This window comes from Caretta caretta, chromosome 4 (assembly GCF_965140235.1).
Source record: "Caretta caretta isolate rCarCar2 chromosome 4, rCarCar1.hap1, whole genome shotgun sequence".
Classification (NCBI taxonomy): Eukaryota; Metazoa; Chordata; order Testudines; family Cheloniidae; genus Caretta; species Caretta caretta.
Genome location: NC_134209.1, coordinates 147,332,461 through 147,349,100, shown reverse-complemented (window position 1 = coordinate 147,349,100; position 16,640 = coordinate 147,332,461). Strand labels below are relative to the sequence as shown.

Genomic DNA, 16,640 nt, shown 5'->3' with positions numbered 1-16,640 from the left:
AGTTTCTGCATCGGAGTGTTGCTCTTTTAAGACTTCTGAAAACATGCTCCACACCTCGTCCCTCTCAGATTTTGGAAGGCACTTCAGATTCTTAAACCTTGGGTCGAGTGCTCTAGCTATCTTTAGAAATCTCACATTGGTACCTTTTTTGCGTTTTGTCAAATCTGCAGTGAAATTGTTCTTAAAACGAACAACAGCACGTGCTGGGTCATCATCCGAGATGCCCTAACGTGAAATATATGGCAGAATGTGGGTAAAACAGAGCAGGAGACCTACAATTCTCCCCCAAGGAGTTCAGTCACAAATTTAATTAACGCATTATTTTTTTAACGAGCGTCATCTACATGGAAGCATGTCCTCTGGAATGGTGGCCGAAGCATGAAGAGGCTTATGAATGTTTAGCATATCTGGCACGTAAATACCTTGCAATGCTGGCTACAGAAGTGCCATGTAAAGGCCTGTTCTCACTTTCTGCTGACATTGTAAATAAGAAGAGGACAGCTTTATCTCCGGTAAATGTAAACAAACTTGTTTGTCTGAGCGATTGGCTGAACAAGAAGTAGGATTGAGTGGACTTGTAGCTTCTGAAGTTTTACATTGTTTTGTTTTTGAGTGCAGTTATGTAACCAAAAAAAAAAATCTACAGTTGTAAGTTGCACTTTCAGGACAAAGATTGCACTATAGTATTTGTATGAGGTGAATTGAAAAATACTATTTTTTCTGTTTTATCATTTTTACAGTGCAAATATTTGTAATCAAAATATACACTTTGATTTCAGTTACAACACAGAATACAAGATATATATGAAAATGTAGAAAAACATCCAACGTATTTAATAAATTTCAATTGGTAGTCTCTTGTTTAACAGTGCAATTAAAGCTGTGAATAATTGCGATTAATTTTTTTGAGTTAATCACGTGAGTTAACTGCAATTAATCGACAGCCCTTCAAACAACATGTCCTCGTATAATGGACTGTGCATAATGTATTATTTGGTTTGTCTTTTTGTATATAAGGAAGTTTGTTCTTTTTCTCCCGTTTTTTTTCCCCCCGCCTTCAAACTACATTGTACAAAAATAACAGATTACGTCAGTGAATATGACAGAAACTCAGTTTTAGGTTTCTTTACTGCAAACACGCAGGTAAAAACTAACACCAAAAAGAGTTCTATTAATCAGACTTCTTTGGAATTTTGGTTTTAAATAATGTTGCCCCTTGAGTTCAGTTATCAAAAATATGTATTGAAAAGACCAATACTAATATACATATTTTTTTAATTTATAACAGGCTATATGCCTAAAATAAATAAATAAATATAGAGTGTGTATATGTATATAAAGTATGAACAAAATTGTATAGCATCTGGAAATATCTCAAAAATCTTGAGTTTTTCATCTGTGGTTTAATTTGCAGTTGCCTAACCTTTCAATATAAGTATATTCTTGTGATTTATGTTCCTATTAAACTGTATAACATGCTTTTGGTTCAGTCGACTGATAATATAAAAACGAAAAGCCTATGCTCTGTGAATGTGAAAAATAATTTAATAGGTTTTATTTTACAAAACTGTGGGGGGGGGAAGCATTTTTTAAAATGATATTCCAGACCTTTGTTGTGCCATTAAAAGCCACCTTATCTTTGGAAATGCAGAGATTAGGTGCAATACTTACAAAGTTAATGAGAAAGGGTCTAATGCACTGATCTAGCTTCTCTCAATTTAAACCTTTACCATTTACTTGTTTTTGCTATATCTGTTTTTTCTGTAATTCAGTCCTTTAATTGTCTGACAGGAACTCTAAAACTATTTATCAATTAGGCTTTTATATTTTTATTAAAAGTACTTATTTTTATTCAGAAATGTATTTACAGAACAGAATTTGGTTTTATATAGCATTTTTTGTAATCCAGGTACTTAAACAACAAATAATAATATAGTGACTATGTAGGCAAATGGAGCAGCTATTATGCACTCAGCAGTAGCTGTCTCATAAGTTTGAATGCCAGCAGCTGTTCAATAAAAGAGAAAGTATTGTCCACAAAACTAGAGATCTTCTATATCTGAGTACTATCTTCTAACTTGCATTTGTAGAGTCACCATAGAAGGGCAAAAGGGACTTCTCTTTTTGAGGGATGGTATATTTTAATGCAAACCCGTCCTTTTACTGCGTAATGTAAATCGAATGTTTAAAACTTGGTCAGGTTCAGAATGAATAGTCTCCATCACCTATATAGGTTTCAGAGGAACAGCCGTGTTAGTCTGTATTCGCAAAAAGAAAAGGAGTACTTGTGGCACCTTAGAGACTAACCAATTTATTTGAGCATGAGCTTTCGTGAGCTACAGCTCACTTCATCAGATGTTACATCTGATGAAGTGAGCTGTAGCTCACGAAAGCTCATGCTCAAATAAATTGGTTAGTCTCTAAGGTGCCACAAGTACTCCTTTTCTTTTATCACCTATATAGTCTATAATGTTACAGTAAAACATTTTGCTTCCTTTTTAGGAAGATGAATCCTTCCTAGGCACTTTCCTCACAGGAGGTGATGGAGCATATATTTATTCTAGCAGTTCACAGGCCATGCCTGAGGAAGGTGAGTTTTTTGTTGTCTTTTGTAAGTGTTAAAGAACAGTTCAGCATTCTAAGTAGTTACACAAATCTAGAAGATGTTAATCATGTAGTGAACTAGGCTCTTCTTTGGGTTGACAGGCTACACATGAGGCAGATTATATATACATGGTATACTTATGCTTGGCACGAAACAAATTCAGAATAGTGCTATTTTTACTGAGAGGATTTTTCCTTTTTTTCCCTGGCATTATATTGATATTCTCTGCTTCATTTGTTTCTTTTCATATTTTAAGTCTGGGGGCTCACAAACCAGTATGTTCATAAGCAGAAAACTATAATTTATATATTAAGATATTTAAGGTAAATTCACTTTGTCCTTCTGTCCAGAGAGGAGAAATTTTATTACGAATTTTATTTTATTATTGCCAAAATACGAGATAAAGATACTGGAGAATTTACATCTTCTCCAGTGCTTGGCAGAAGTTGAAAACTTGGGGGAAAAAAAAAAAAAAAAAAAAGTCCTGCGGCAGTCTAGGAATATCTGTTCAGCATCTTATTTAGTAGTAGATACAGAGATAGGGTGAAAATAGCATGATGTGCCTTGTACTTAATAATTTTCAGATTGCAAGATTGAGTTTAGACTGACTACGTCTGACTACAAGGTGGAGAAATGTATTAAGCCACGCATAGCAATGTTGTGCAAAATGAGGTTTGGGTCTCTTTATAGCATGGTAGGAGAATAATAGTGGTTTTGGGTTTGTTCTTTTTAAACTGTTCAGCAATGTCTGCCAAATGGCATGTTCTTCTATTTTGTGAGATCTGTTAGATTAAATCTTTTTTGATAATTTTTGAGGTGGGGACCTACAAGGAGATGGCACTGGGGATTATTATACTGCACGTTCTCTGTAGACTTGATTTAATTTCTTGCTTATGTAGCAAGGGAACATGAACTTGGCCTCCTCATCCCCAGCCATTCACACTGCCAGATGACTGCACAGTTCAGCATGACTGGCCCTTTGTGCCTAAGTAAGAGAACCAGGATTAGAACATTTCAGAGTTGAATTGCATTAGCTGGCAGAGCTGTGTGGAAAACTTCTGTAGAACCTGGATACCGTGTGGTTGGCTCAGTTCAGTGCGATGAGTCTCTTGTTTTAATGAAGATTAAATTCACTCAAACTTAAATCTAAAATATTTTTTCAGAATTCTTTCCATGTATAAATGGTTTCTATTCCTATTTGTTGGTAAAAGTTTCCTCCTGTTTCAGAATTATATTTGTGGTGATTAGGAATTCTTTTATTTTGAACCAATACATTAACAGGATCTTGCCAATTTAAAGTGCATTCTTTGCCATATTAAGAGTTGGATAAAAGTGAAAGTAGGATGATATCAAACTGGTCTTGTGTGAGGTAATTAGGTGACTTGGAAGTTATCCTGACCCCAGGCATTTGGATATAGGCTAAATCTAGTCTCTTTCTGGTTTTACTTTTTTGTTCCAGAAGCTCTAATCTTAGATTCATAAATTCCAGGACCAGAAGGAACCATTGTGATCATCTAGTCTGACTTCCTGCATAATGGAGGCTATAGAATTTCCCCTATAAATAATTCACTCCCTTACTTACTACCTCCTTTTGACTTGTCCGCTGTTTTGACACCTGTCTTCTGTGACAAGCCACATGTCTTGCTTTCTTTTCTCAACCACCCAAGAAAAAGGCATGTTAACTCTGCAATGTGCTTGGTTTTAGCCTTGGGAGTAATGAAGCTGTTCCCAAACACCCACAGTCTGACATCTGTGTAATTGTGTACAACCTGCCACTTTATTGAACAGTAAATGCCATTGTCCCAAGACATGGATTACTAATACACAGTCGAAGGCTAGATTGTGTGCCTCTATTTTCATTGTGCTCTTCATTCTGGCCTTAAACTTGTATTTTTTTAGTCTCGCTATTGTGTTCATCAACAGTGTTCCATTTTATTGAACTTTCAGTATGGTAGTCACAGGCTTAAGAGGAATGCTAGAGAGCATTTATACATAGAAAATATAAATACAAACTTCAAAACCAGTATTCTCTCCCATTAATTGTAATCTTTGAAGTTGAACTGTCAATTGTGTTCACAAAAACAATGACTGATATGTCACTTCAACTACCTACCTGTACTATGAAAGTCCTACTTTGAAACCTGCTAATTTGTTTTGTATTGGTGTTTTCTTTTTGGAATAGAAAGCTAAAGATTTTGTATCCATAAACTTCCGTTTTGTTCTCTTTCAAGAGAGAAGGTATTAAGATATCTATTGTTTCATTATACCATAATTTGGTAGACTGTGTGTGATGTATATCCTATTTAATCCTCTCTCTCAGTTCTCTCCCTTACTTTTGTCTCAATTTAGTCTCTCCCTTCCATAGAGAAATAGATAATTCTTCCTACTCCTCTTGAACATTCTTTTACTTCTCTTCCTTTTCTTCTTCCTCCTATGTGCTTTTCTTCTGGAGTGCTGCCCTGCCCCCAGATGGAATGGCTATTAATAGTGGCTCTGGTCCCATTGGTAGTTCCTGGTCTCTTTTGGCTTCTGCTATAGCTAGCAGAAGCAGTTTTGTTTATGTCAGCTTGTGGTTCCTTTCCTTCTCTTATTTAATAGCTGAGCTCCTTCCTTAGAACAGCATTTGTTTAACTGTTGTGAAAACTAGGCTGTCTCCTCCTTCTTTCCAGCTGCTTCCACAGGCCATCCAGGTTTTCTTAAGAGCCTTGATGCCTGTAAAATCAGCTGGAAACTAGGAGGGGGAGACAGTACTGTGTGACCTACTGACTGTTACTGGATCACGAGCAAGTTTGAAAATTGCTGACCAAAATGATAGATTTTTATTCTGCATATGAAGATAAGTGTGTCTGCCAATAAAGTAAAGGAACTGGATTTTATAATCTTTGATAGTCTCCACATATGCAGATAATATCTACCAACAGCAAAAGTGATGTTTGGGATTGGTGAAAGAAAAATAGAACTTGTTCCCTGCCGTTTATTATGCTGAAATAGTAATTATATAAAGTAACACTGGCCAGATTAGCATGTCCAAAGTCGGCCCTGTTTTGACATTAATAGGTTAAAATTTTTCCTTGAGGTATCAGATGTTGGCTCTTTTATAGAAAATAACATGTTAATACATTTTATATATATTTAAATTTTTATATATAGATATAAATTGTGTGTATAATAAAAAAAGTATATAAAAATTCTTATGAAATGTGAAACACAGAAACCATGCCCATGTCCATTATTTATCTCTCCTAATCTGCATTCACTGTTTTTCTCAGTTTTGCAGTTAATCATTAATGGGTTTTTTTTGTTTGTTTAAAGCCCCGCAAAAAATTATTATTATTTATTATAATTTAAAGAGATTCCTGAGGTTAGAACTTACACAAATAATGTGGCAGTTCCTTAAAGTGTTTCCTTCCCTGATAGCATCTGGAGAAATCTGGTAAAAATTACTGTTTGGGACAGATGTACAGATGCTATCTGGATTGCCTTCCTGTGGAATAGGTTACTTCTGCTTTTGTTGCATAAGATAATACTTTGGACTGAAACACCAGTTGCATCACGTTGTACAACTTGAATAGACTTTCTTGAAAAAAGTGTCAATAGATATTGCTAAGTAGTGGCGTGTTGCATACATGAATAATCTTTCCATTTTCAATTTTAGGTAAATTATACTTCTTTTCAGATGGTATTCTGTTTTCCCATCCCCATCATGGGAGCATTACTGTTTCAAAAAATCATATGGATTCCATTCAGTTCTATGATGGGGTAAGTGCTTCCGTGGGTTGCAGTTATTGTCGGAGATTGTCTTTAATTAATTTTTTTACAGGGGTATTTATGAAGTAACTAGCAAAAACATGTTTGAATCTTTATGATAGTGTTTGTAAGACGTGCAGAATATTGTTGATATTCAGTAGAATGCCAATTAGATACTTCTTAGACTCCAGGATTCAGATTCCTATTCTTTATACTACTTTTACTGTACTTTCATGGTGGCTGAACTGTAAGTAGGACGAGATTTTAGGATGGGAACTTCATCATGGATATCTTTGTAGTTTGGGCTGCTACCTTTATTTTATGCAGTGGAAAGGGGTTTTGTTTTTTTATTAGCTTAATTTAAAAAAAAATAGTGTGAAATGATTAAAAGTAAATAACTGTAAATGAAAACAAAATGTATTTTACTCGTTTATACATCTAGCAAACTTATTTTAACCAGATTTTTCATTGTTGTGTTTCAAGTCATAGCTCCAGTCACATGGTTTGTTTGTAGATGAAGTGCTGCAGCTATACCAGACGTTTTAAACCTTCAGTCAGATGTTGCTAGCAGTGTACCACTTATCATTTGAAAGGTCACGAGGCGTGTCTTTATCTACTGTTGGAGAGTATTGTGTAACTGACACTGTGAAAGGGATGACTGGTTCACCTTTCCCAGGGAGAGAAAAGTGAGGAAGAAAAGCATGCTGCATATGTGCTCTACATTATTATATGTATTCCAGTTAATTACAGTAAACCACATGAACCATTTGTGATGGCTTCCCAAGAGGTCCAACCCACCCGATGTGCTGAGATACCACTGAGTCTACCTGTTTTGCCAGCATGGGCTCCCTTTAACCTGTCTTGCTGAGCCAGACTCTTAAAAACCTCCTCCAACACACACACAGGCAGGGCCACACCCAGCTGCAGATCAGCTCTGGGAAGACTCAGCTTAAGGGACTTGCTCCAGCACTCAGCTGTCCACCTCCTTTGGAGCGCAGACCCAAAGATATATTATGAAATTCGCCCCCTCCCTCAATGTGGAGAGAGGTGTGCACACTTCTTGTGCCCCCAGTTAGAAATTAGAGAAACTGAGTTTAATAATCAACAAAACAAATCATTAACTATAAAAAGGAGATTTTAAGTGGAAAAAGGGGTAACAAACAGAACAAAGCAGATTGCTAAGTAGATGAAATCAAACAAATCAAACGCAAACTAAGCTAGTTTCACTAAAGAAATTGGTTACAAATAGCATTTCTCACCCTAGATATTGTTGCAGGCAGTCTGCAAAGTTTCTGTGGTTCAGAGTTCCAGCTATATTCCTTTTCAGAGTGGACCCCTATCTCAGTCTGGACTCCCCTCCTGCCTTCCCTTTTGTAGTTTTTCTTCCAGGCCATGGAGAGGAGGATTGGTGTTTGCCTTCCTGTCCACCCTTAAATAGAATTTACATAAGGCAGGAATCCTTTGTTTCCCTAACTTGACTCCCCCCTTCTCTTACAGTGGAAAGTTACAAGAAATCCCAGGTAATGTTTTAGTATGAGGTGACAAGACCACCTGATCCTGTAGTATCACAGCGTCCATGAGTCAATGGCAGTATGGAGTGTCCACAGGAAGGCCAAGCTTTTCACAGCACATTGTCCTCGCTGATGGGCCATCCACCCTGTCTGGCTTTTCTATTGTTGTACCTGAAGTGTTAGCAGTGCGCATCACCAAAAGTAGCATAGTTGAAATACAGATACATAGTCAATGTTCCTAACTTCAGATACAGAAATGATACACGCATACAAATTTTATAATCACATTCAGAAAATCATAACCTTTCCAATAAGAAAAGGAGTACTTGTGGCACCTTAGAGACTAACCAATTTATTTGAGCATGAGCTTTCGTGAGCTACAGCTCACTTCATTGGATGCATACCGTGGAAACTGCAGCAGACTTTATATACACACAGAGAATATGAAACAATACCTCCTCCCACCCCACTGTCCTGCTGGTAATAGCTTATCTAAAGTGATCATCAGGTTGGGCCATTTCCAGCACAAATCCAGGTTTTCTCACCCTCCACCCCCCCACACAAATTCACTCTCCTGCTGGTGATAGCCCATCCAAAGTGACAACTCTTTACACAATGTGCATGATAATCAAGTTGGGCCATTTCCTGCACAAATCCAGGTTCTCTCACCCCCCTCCCAAAAACCACACACACAAACTCACTATCCTGCTGGTAATAGCTCATCCAAAGTGACCACTCTCCCTACAATGTGCATGATAATCAAGGTGGGCCATTTCCAGCACAAATCCAGGTTTTCTCACACCCCCCCCCCACCCCCATACACACACAAACTCACTCTCCTGCTGGTAATAGCTCATCCAAACTGACCACTCTCCAAGTTTAAATCCAAGTTAAACCAGAACATCTGGGGGGGGGGGTAGGAAAAAACAAGGGGAAATAGGCTACCTTGCATAATGACTTAGCCACTCCCAGTCTCTATTTAAGCCTGAATTAATCGTATCCAATTTGCAAATGAATTCCAATTCAGCAGTTTCTCGCTGGAGTCTGGATTTGAAGTTTTTTTGTTTTAAGATAGCGACCTTCATGTCTGTGATTGCGTGACCAGAGAGATTGAAGTGTTTTCCGACTGGTTTATGAATGTTATAATTCTTGACATCTGATTTGTGTCCATTTATTCTTTAGAGACTTTCCAGTTTGACCAATGTAAATGTACTCTGAAACCTTTCCAATGACTCACATGAGCCATTTTGCATAAAGTATATCAGTTGTCATATTCATATCATAAGCATATTTTCTTAAAGAATATGGAATGACACGTCACACCATTATTTTAGCAGACATTGGCTTTTGCCACTTTCTGACCAAATTGTTAGTCCTTTACATGATGATGATTTGCCATGTTAAACATATGCTGATTCTGATGTCTTGCTGTGATGTGACTTCTGGGAATTAAGCATTGGGTTAGTGTGGGCAGCTCCATTTAAAGGTAGACAGATCTGTTTTAACTACATTCATTTCTTATTTTCAAAGTTTATTACTGAGAGTAGGAATATGAGATTACTTGGGATGAGCACAAAGTTTCGTATGTGCTCTAAAAAGAAAAGCACCAGTTTATCTTCAGTCTCAAGTACTTAAGTTACTGTACAGAGACTTCCAGAGAGCATTGTGTAGATATGATTTCATAAAGTTTTTAAAAAAGTAAAATACAAGAAAGGCGTGTGCTTAAAGTTGAAAAGCACAACAGTAAAGAGACCCTTACCTTAGCTGCCTTTTCTTTAATACCATATTGACCAACTCTTTGTAGTTGTATAAGCTATTTTAACACTGACCTTCCTTCTATTGTTTGATTCAAGACACTCACTTTCATAAAACTCTGGCTATTTATGGGGTCTGGCTATCGTTTTTGAACTGTTGCCAGGTTTGTGTGCAAAGCAAAACCTTGAAGGAGAATTTTATTGTTTAACTGACTTGGCATGAAGCAAGGGTATAGAGCTAAAAATATTAAAACATGACAGGAGGATAAGGGGATTGTTAGTGCACTGTTTTTGGAAGGTAGAGCGTAACAATAATATAGATGCAGAGGAAAGGATAATCATTTGCACTTCCAAGTGAGAAAGTATTACAAGCAAGAGTAAGTAGGACCGCAAAGTAAAATGCACATCTTATAAAATTCTAAAATCTAGATTTTCTATTTTTTTTGTTTCATCTTTTAATTACAACTAATCCTAGTAACATTGTCAACCGAACAAATATAGGTTTGGAAGTTGGTTTGGGACTCCCACTCTTAGGGCTGCTGAGTTGACATGCCACTTAATTTCCAGTGAGTTAGCATGGGCTGAGCTTTGTCCTTTTAAAATCTTGATGCTTTTCTCTGAAGAAAGCCATGTGTTCTCCATTCTAGTTAGAGAAAGATTATTACTATGACTTAACTAAAAGTACAGGAAAATTGTAGTAAACGATAAACTACACAAAAACGCATGGTAGAAAGGGGTACCATAAAAGACACATGACAGCACCTGTTAGTGTTTGACCTGTGACCCTCATAACCTAAACTTTAGGTCTGCACAAGAAAATTTTCTCAAACTTCTCTAGCATTTCTAAAAAGTGAACAGAAGCAATAAATTCTGTCAATGCAGAAACATCTAGTTGCAGTACAAGTTTTAGATACTGTTCAATCACTTGGCATTGTACTTTAAATGTAACTTCTTCAGTTTAAGCTTTGATAGTTCAAATGCCGCTAATCTTTAACGGTGCTGTGTCCAGAATTTTTATGTCTAGCTTGATTTAATCAGCATAAATAATGCCTGGGTAGGACTAACTTCTCACCAATTCTGAGACTTCATAGTTTTAGTAGTTCTTGAAGGCACTGTGTACGATATATTTTAAGGCTTTTTGTGACTATTGACCTTTTGAATTGCACTTTGCTGGCTAGTAAGATTTATCGTCTTCCTCTTGAAAAAAAATCATCTTGGTGTACTGCCCTATAATATGCTTTGAAAGATTCTGTAAAGCTTGATTCTGTTTATTGCATTGTTAAGCAAATATAGTTACATAAAAGACAAATGGCTTGGGAAATTTACTGTGTTCTACAAATGTAAAGCTAACGATGAAGTAGCTAAAAGAAAAGGAGTACTTGTGGCACCTTCCAACTATACTCTCAGCCCAGCAGAAGCAGCTGTTCTATCTCGGGGCCTCTCCTTCTGCCCCTCCACCCCCACGAACATGATACAGTTCTGTGGTGACCTAGAATCCTATTTTCGACGTCTCCGTCTCAAGGAATATTTCCAAAATACCTCTGAACAACATACTAATCCACAGAGGTCTCCCTGCCAACACTACAGAAAGAGGGATTCTAGATGTTACCTTTTCTGGTTAAAATAATTTGCCTCTTGATGTGGGATTCCAAACTGTTGCTGCTGACATGAGGCTTCTGTATGGTCCTATTTCGACGTTTGGATTGTTCCACGTTCACTGATGCTGTGGAGCTGCCATTGTGGGAGAGGTGCAGTGCCCCAGAAGCGATGGGTACCACAACCCAGTTCAGATCGTGGCATGACACACACTCATTTCTAGGTCAAGCTCCCTGGGTTTTGAAGTCCAGGTCTAAACGTTCCTTACGATAGAGAGGTAGTTAGTAGAGGTGGGGAGAATGAAGTAGTTTCTGAGCCTTGCTACTCTATAGTATGCAAGGTGGTTGCATCTTTAAGGAAAAAGGAAAAAAGGGAATGTGGTCGTTTTTGGCATCCATGATGGATTTTGTAAAAATCCTCCTTGACTTTTTCTCTCCCTTCTGAGTGATCAGTAGCCCGGGTAGGAATTCTGCTTGTTGATGGCTATGCTGAAAGACTTCCCCAGATTGAGGCGTTCATATTTAAGCATTGACCAGCCTAAAATTTGATTCCTTCTCAATTTTCATTAGTAGGATAGTGCAAAATAAAACTGGGATTTTTTTGTCTACTAGCTGTCCGAGGCAAGGTCTACAACAATACTAGACTTCCATCTCCTAGGCAGAACACCACCAGTCCTCCCAGGAGCAGTGTTTGTGATCCGGAATACGTGCACACAAAACTTCATTATGCTGTACCTGTGGTATTTTATTGTATTTAGCAAGGAGGCTAGGAGTCAAACTTTTTGAAAAAGAACACCACCAATGTCCTGCGTGAATTTTAAGTGATAGAACCTTACTTTCTACTTTTGTAAAGTAGAGATAAAATTCTCTTCATTAAAGGATACTGAGGCTTCATTAATGTTTGTAAAAGCATTGTGAGATTTGTTGGATGCAAATACAACATAATTTTATAAAATCAAAATGAGATTTAAATTGACAGGAATCCCACTTTAATGAGTTCTAGGGAACAGGAATCTCATTAGTTTCAATTTTCTTTTGGCTTACAAGAATAGAATTTTGGCAGTAGGAATACTAGACTTATTTATTTGAATTTAAACTCTGTAGGGGGCTTTATGAGATAGACATGACACTTGCAATATACTTACATGCTGCATCTCTACTGGCAAACCTCATAGCCATACTTCACTACTGGCACAGTTCCTCTCATGGTAGTAATTGTGAAATCTGTGATGTAAGGTAAGCTTGCCTGACTTACCGCTATGCTATCCATTTTAACCTTCAGTGTTACAGATTTTACCATTTATACTACCAAAAGAGGTCTGCCAGCAGAGAACTCTGGGGAACTACTAGTGTAGAGGAAAATAGCATATGGATGGTTGTGGGTTGCCTAAACCTCAAAGCCACAGTTGAACGCTTCAAGAAGGAAATTTAAGTCTTAGAGGGTGCAGAAATTTTTGAAAGGCAACTCAGTTTTTAAAAAAAAAAAAAAAAAGTCCAGCTGACCCATCTTGAAGGCCCCTTTCAAACTTATGTTAACTCTTTAATACCACAGGAGAAACAATTTGTCTTATGACTGGCTATCTGAAAACCATATCACTTATTATGGTGGCTCCTTCTGCTACATTTCTGTACTGGAACTCTTTCGGGATCGCCTTTTCAGGCTTGAAAGGATGCACAGTAAATGTGACTATAAAGTGCTATAGATTGGAGAAATAATACTAATAAGTATGCATGTAAATATAACAAAAATGATTTTTTTTTAATTCTCAAAACAGTTTATTGTAAAACTTCCTTTTATTTCCTTTCTAGGATTCTACCAGTGTTGTGGCTGCTCTCTTTATAGACTTCAAAAGTTCCTTGCTTGCTCATCTACCAGTTCAGTTCCATACCCCAAGCAACTTCTTGATGATTGGACTTTTCCCAAAATCAAAGATCTATAAAGCTTTTTATTCACAGGTAAAGTAAATAAATACCATCTTGCTTAAAGTGTAACAAAAATACCCATATAATGTTCTATGTGATGAAAGGACAAAGGAAGATGTTTTAAGAAGCGAGATAAGGAGGTGGTTAGAGCGTGGGAGTTGGGCTCCTAATATAGGATGAGTCACTGAGATTCACCATGGGATCTTAGGCAAGCCAGTTGACTTTCTTATGCCTCGGTCAGTGCAGCTATTAAGTAAAATCAGCACCTGACTAAAAATAAAATCAGATTCTGGATTTAAGATAAGCTCTCAAATCTCAACTTCTCAAAGTCTTAATATGACAGGTTAGAGGGTAGCAGTTTTCTGAAGGTGAGCATCCATTGTAATCATCTCTTTCTGTTCGTGGTGTGACCAAGAGCAACTCTTCCACTCCTCCCCCTCACCTCAAGCTTCTGGAACTTAATTTGTAGACATTAAGGCCCAAGAGACTCCCTGGGTCATCTAGTCCAGGTCCCAGGGCATGGGCCTTATATCTAGCTGCTAATCACCAGTGCCTTTTCTCCCAACAGTATGAGAGAAATGTGACTCTGTGCTTGATTCCTCAAATCTTGTGTGTGAGAAAATCTTTCTTAACTTTTGTACATGTTCCTAATGATAACTTTCAAATTATGATTGTCATTAGCATATTACCCCATAATCACTGTTAAAGTTATCACGTGTGTTCCCTTCTAGCCAATGAGTTTGGGTTGTAGAGTATAAAGGCTGTAATAGTCACATTTCAGGTATGGCACTGGTGTATATTTTTTGCTGCAGTAATTATACTTAGTTTTCGTAGTATCTAAATCAATCATGATATCAAATCTATCTACTGAGTTAAAGATAATTTTAATGGCAAAGATATTTTTAACACAGAAGATATTTTTTATGAATATTTGAGATCAGTGCACTGTCTTCTCTGTAGAGGTAATGATAGCTTGCTTTTTAACATAGTGCTCTGTATCTTCCCAATGTCCCCTTCCACTGCCTCCTGTTTCTTAAGCTATTGGTTTAATTTGTGATATTCGCAATCCCTGGCAACCCAGAAATCATGAGTCCCCTTGTTTCTCTGGTTCCAGATTAGTAGTTTATCTAATTATTCGCCAAAGCATGTTGGTCAGTTAAACTTATCCTTATAGGAATCATGAAGAAGCAGAGAAGCTCTCCTTATGAAAGAGGAGTCATAAGTCCTGGAAAAAGTTTTGAAGATCTTTTTAAATCTGATCATTAGAAAAGAAAAACTTACGAGTCAAGTCAGGGGAAAATGTTTGTATCTGAATAGCTTGTTCTTACCATTCTGTAATAGCGGCCTTTGGAAGTGTACTGTATCAAGTGATAGGTTTCAGAGTAGCAGCCATGTTAGTCTGTATCCGCAAAAAAAAAGAGGACTTGTGGCACCTTAATTTGTTAGTCTCTAAGGTGCCAATGCTCAAATTTGTTAGTCTCTAAGGTGCCACAAGTCCTCCTTGTATCAAGTGAGTTCTTCTACTGTTATCCCTTACATTAAGAGGTGTGAAAAGCAAATGAATCCAGTGTTGTGAGGCTTGTTTTTTTGTTTTATTTCAGGTTTTCTCCTCGTGGCAACAGACAAACTTAGGAGTATCTTTAAAGGTGGTCCAGGCAGATTTCCTATCTGTAGAACACAAGAGATTGTAAGTTGATGTTGCTCATCTTCGTGCATTCACGTATAATTATACATATAGTGTCGTGTTTTCTATTTAACATTCAGCCGAGCTATGTGACCTCTCAAGCACTGTAGAATGTTTTATAGCTGATTCACTTGAAGAGCCAGAATAATGATGAAATATTAGATGTTTTAGAGAGTTATAAGAACAATTTTTACTTTGCACTAATTTTTTACCAGAATTTACTACTTGGATTTGTGGATTAAAAATAGATGAAATTGTCAGGGTTTGTTTTGAACTAAACAAATAGTTGTGCTTATTTTAGATACTCCAACATGCAGAAGCTATATAATGCCTTGTCCTATCCCGATGGGGAAAGATGGAGCCAACTAAAAGTGTCCGCTAGCCTCCCAGAACTAGAGAGGTGAGGAGTTGGGTTTTTTGTAATTTCAAAAGATCACATGTTTCCAAGAATTATTGCAAAGAAGATGTCATATTTTAAGACCTATTGTTTCTCTAACCTCTTCTTACTAAATAATTATTATGAGATGTAAATATTAATACAGAGTTGGAATATTTTTCCCTCTCTGGGAGGTCTCTATTAAGGTCTACATCCAGTAACATGTTTTACTGTAGTCAAGTTACAGCTATTCATGTGGAGGGGAAAAATCCACATTGTTTTGATTAGAAGATAATACAACTTTACTTTTAAAAGGTTTCTGCAACACTTTGCACTCAGCAGTATAAGTCGTGAGCCAGTAATGAGAGCACACCTTCCTATTTTGTTACAACAGTCGGAAAGCATTCCTGTTTGCAAAGCAGAAAATGATAAGGTAAGATAGCGTAAAAACAAAACCCTTAAAACAACTTTTTAAAAAAAGGATAGGAAAAAAGTTGATAAAATACTGTACTTACACCTTCACTTCTGTTGTATGTAAAATGTAAACAAGTCTTTTGCTTTGCAAATCTATTTTGCACTGCATTTATTCAATTAGCCTTGCATTACATGCAGCTCTTTCAAAGGTTGGTTGTCCAATCACATTCGATTAACTGTAAAATATAAAAAAGACATGTATGTGATATATCTAAATAACTACATAACCAATGTTATATTTATAGCCATTGTGCTCCCTTCTCTCTGTCTTCCCACTGTTTGTTGCTTTCAGTGGTGGTGTTTTGTATTTAGGATTTAAGTTTCTAGGAGCAGGGAACTTGTTTTATCAGTTTGTGATGTGTCTAGCATACTTTTAAGCACTTCAAGAAAAATAATCACAGTAATAATAATAAATATAACTTTTTCTTTTACTTTAGGTGGTTATCACTATTGTAACAGGGCTTCCAGGCTGTCACTCCAGTGATCTGTGCGCTTTCCTGGTCACTTTTAACAAGGAGTATGGAAGGTTAGTGTAGTTTTGGTTCTACTTTCTATAGCAGTCCTCGAAAAAGAAAAAAGCTGGTTGATTTTTCCATTTTTGTGCTGAAGAATGTTAAGTAATTAGGTTGCTAGCCATGGATTTGGGAGATATGGGTTCGATTCCCTGCCGTGCCACAGACTGTGTGACCATGAGCATTTCACTTAGTCTCTGTGTGCCTTGGTTCCCCATCCTGAAAATGGGAATAATAGCACTGTTACCTCACAAGGGTGTTGTGAGGACTTGTGCAGTAAAAATCGTGAGGCACTTAGATTCCAAAGTAATGGCCGGCGGGGGGGGGAGGGGGTGTCTCATAAGTATCTTAGGTAGGTAGATATTATTCTACATTAAGAATGGGAATATCACAGATTTCACAAGAAAGTTAATTCAGATGGCCAGTTGTGACTGCTGTATGTCCATTTGTTTGGGTTCT

General features: G+C 37.1%; 1 protein-coding gene across 2 annotated transcripts in view; it reads left to right on the top strand.

The window, feature by feature from the left end:
* The window catches only part of DNAAF9 (dynein axonemal assembly factor 9), a 138,257-nt gene that overhangs the window by 80,989 nt on the left and 40,628 nt on the right, over positions 1 to 16,640 (top strand). For both annotated transcript variants that reach the window (XM_075128148.1, XM_048846391.2), the window contains exons 20-26: positions 2,503 to 2,590; positions 6,261 to 6,364; positions 13,022 to 13,168; positions 14,737 to 14,822; positions 15,121 to 15,219; positions 15,511 to 15,628; positions 16,107 to 16,195. In XM_075128148.1, the coding sequence (XP_074984249.1) occupies positions 2,503 to 2,590; positions 6,261 to 6,364; positions 13,022 to 13,168; positions 14,737 to 14,822; positions 15,121 to 15,219; positions 15,511 to 15,628; positions 16,107 to 16,195 (731 nt within the window). The remainder of the gene's footprint in view (positions 1 to 2,502; positions 2,591 to 6,260; positions 6,365 to 13,021; positions 13,169 to 14,736; positions 14,823 to 15,120; positions 15,220 to 15,510; positions 15,629 to 16,106; positions 16,196 to 16,640) is intronic.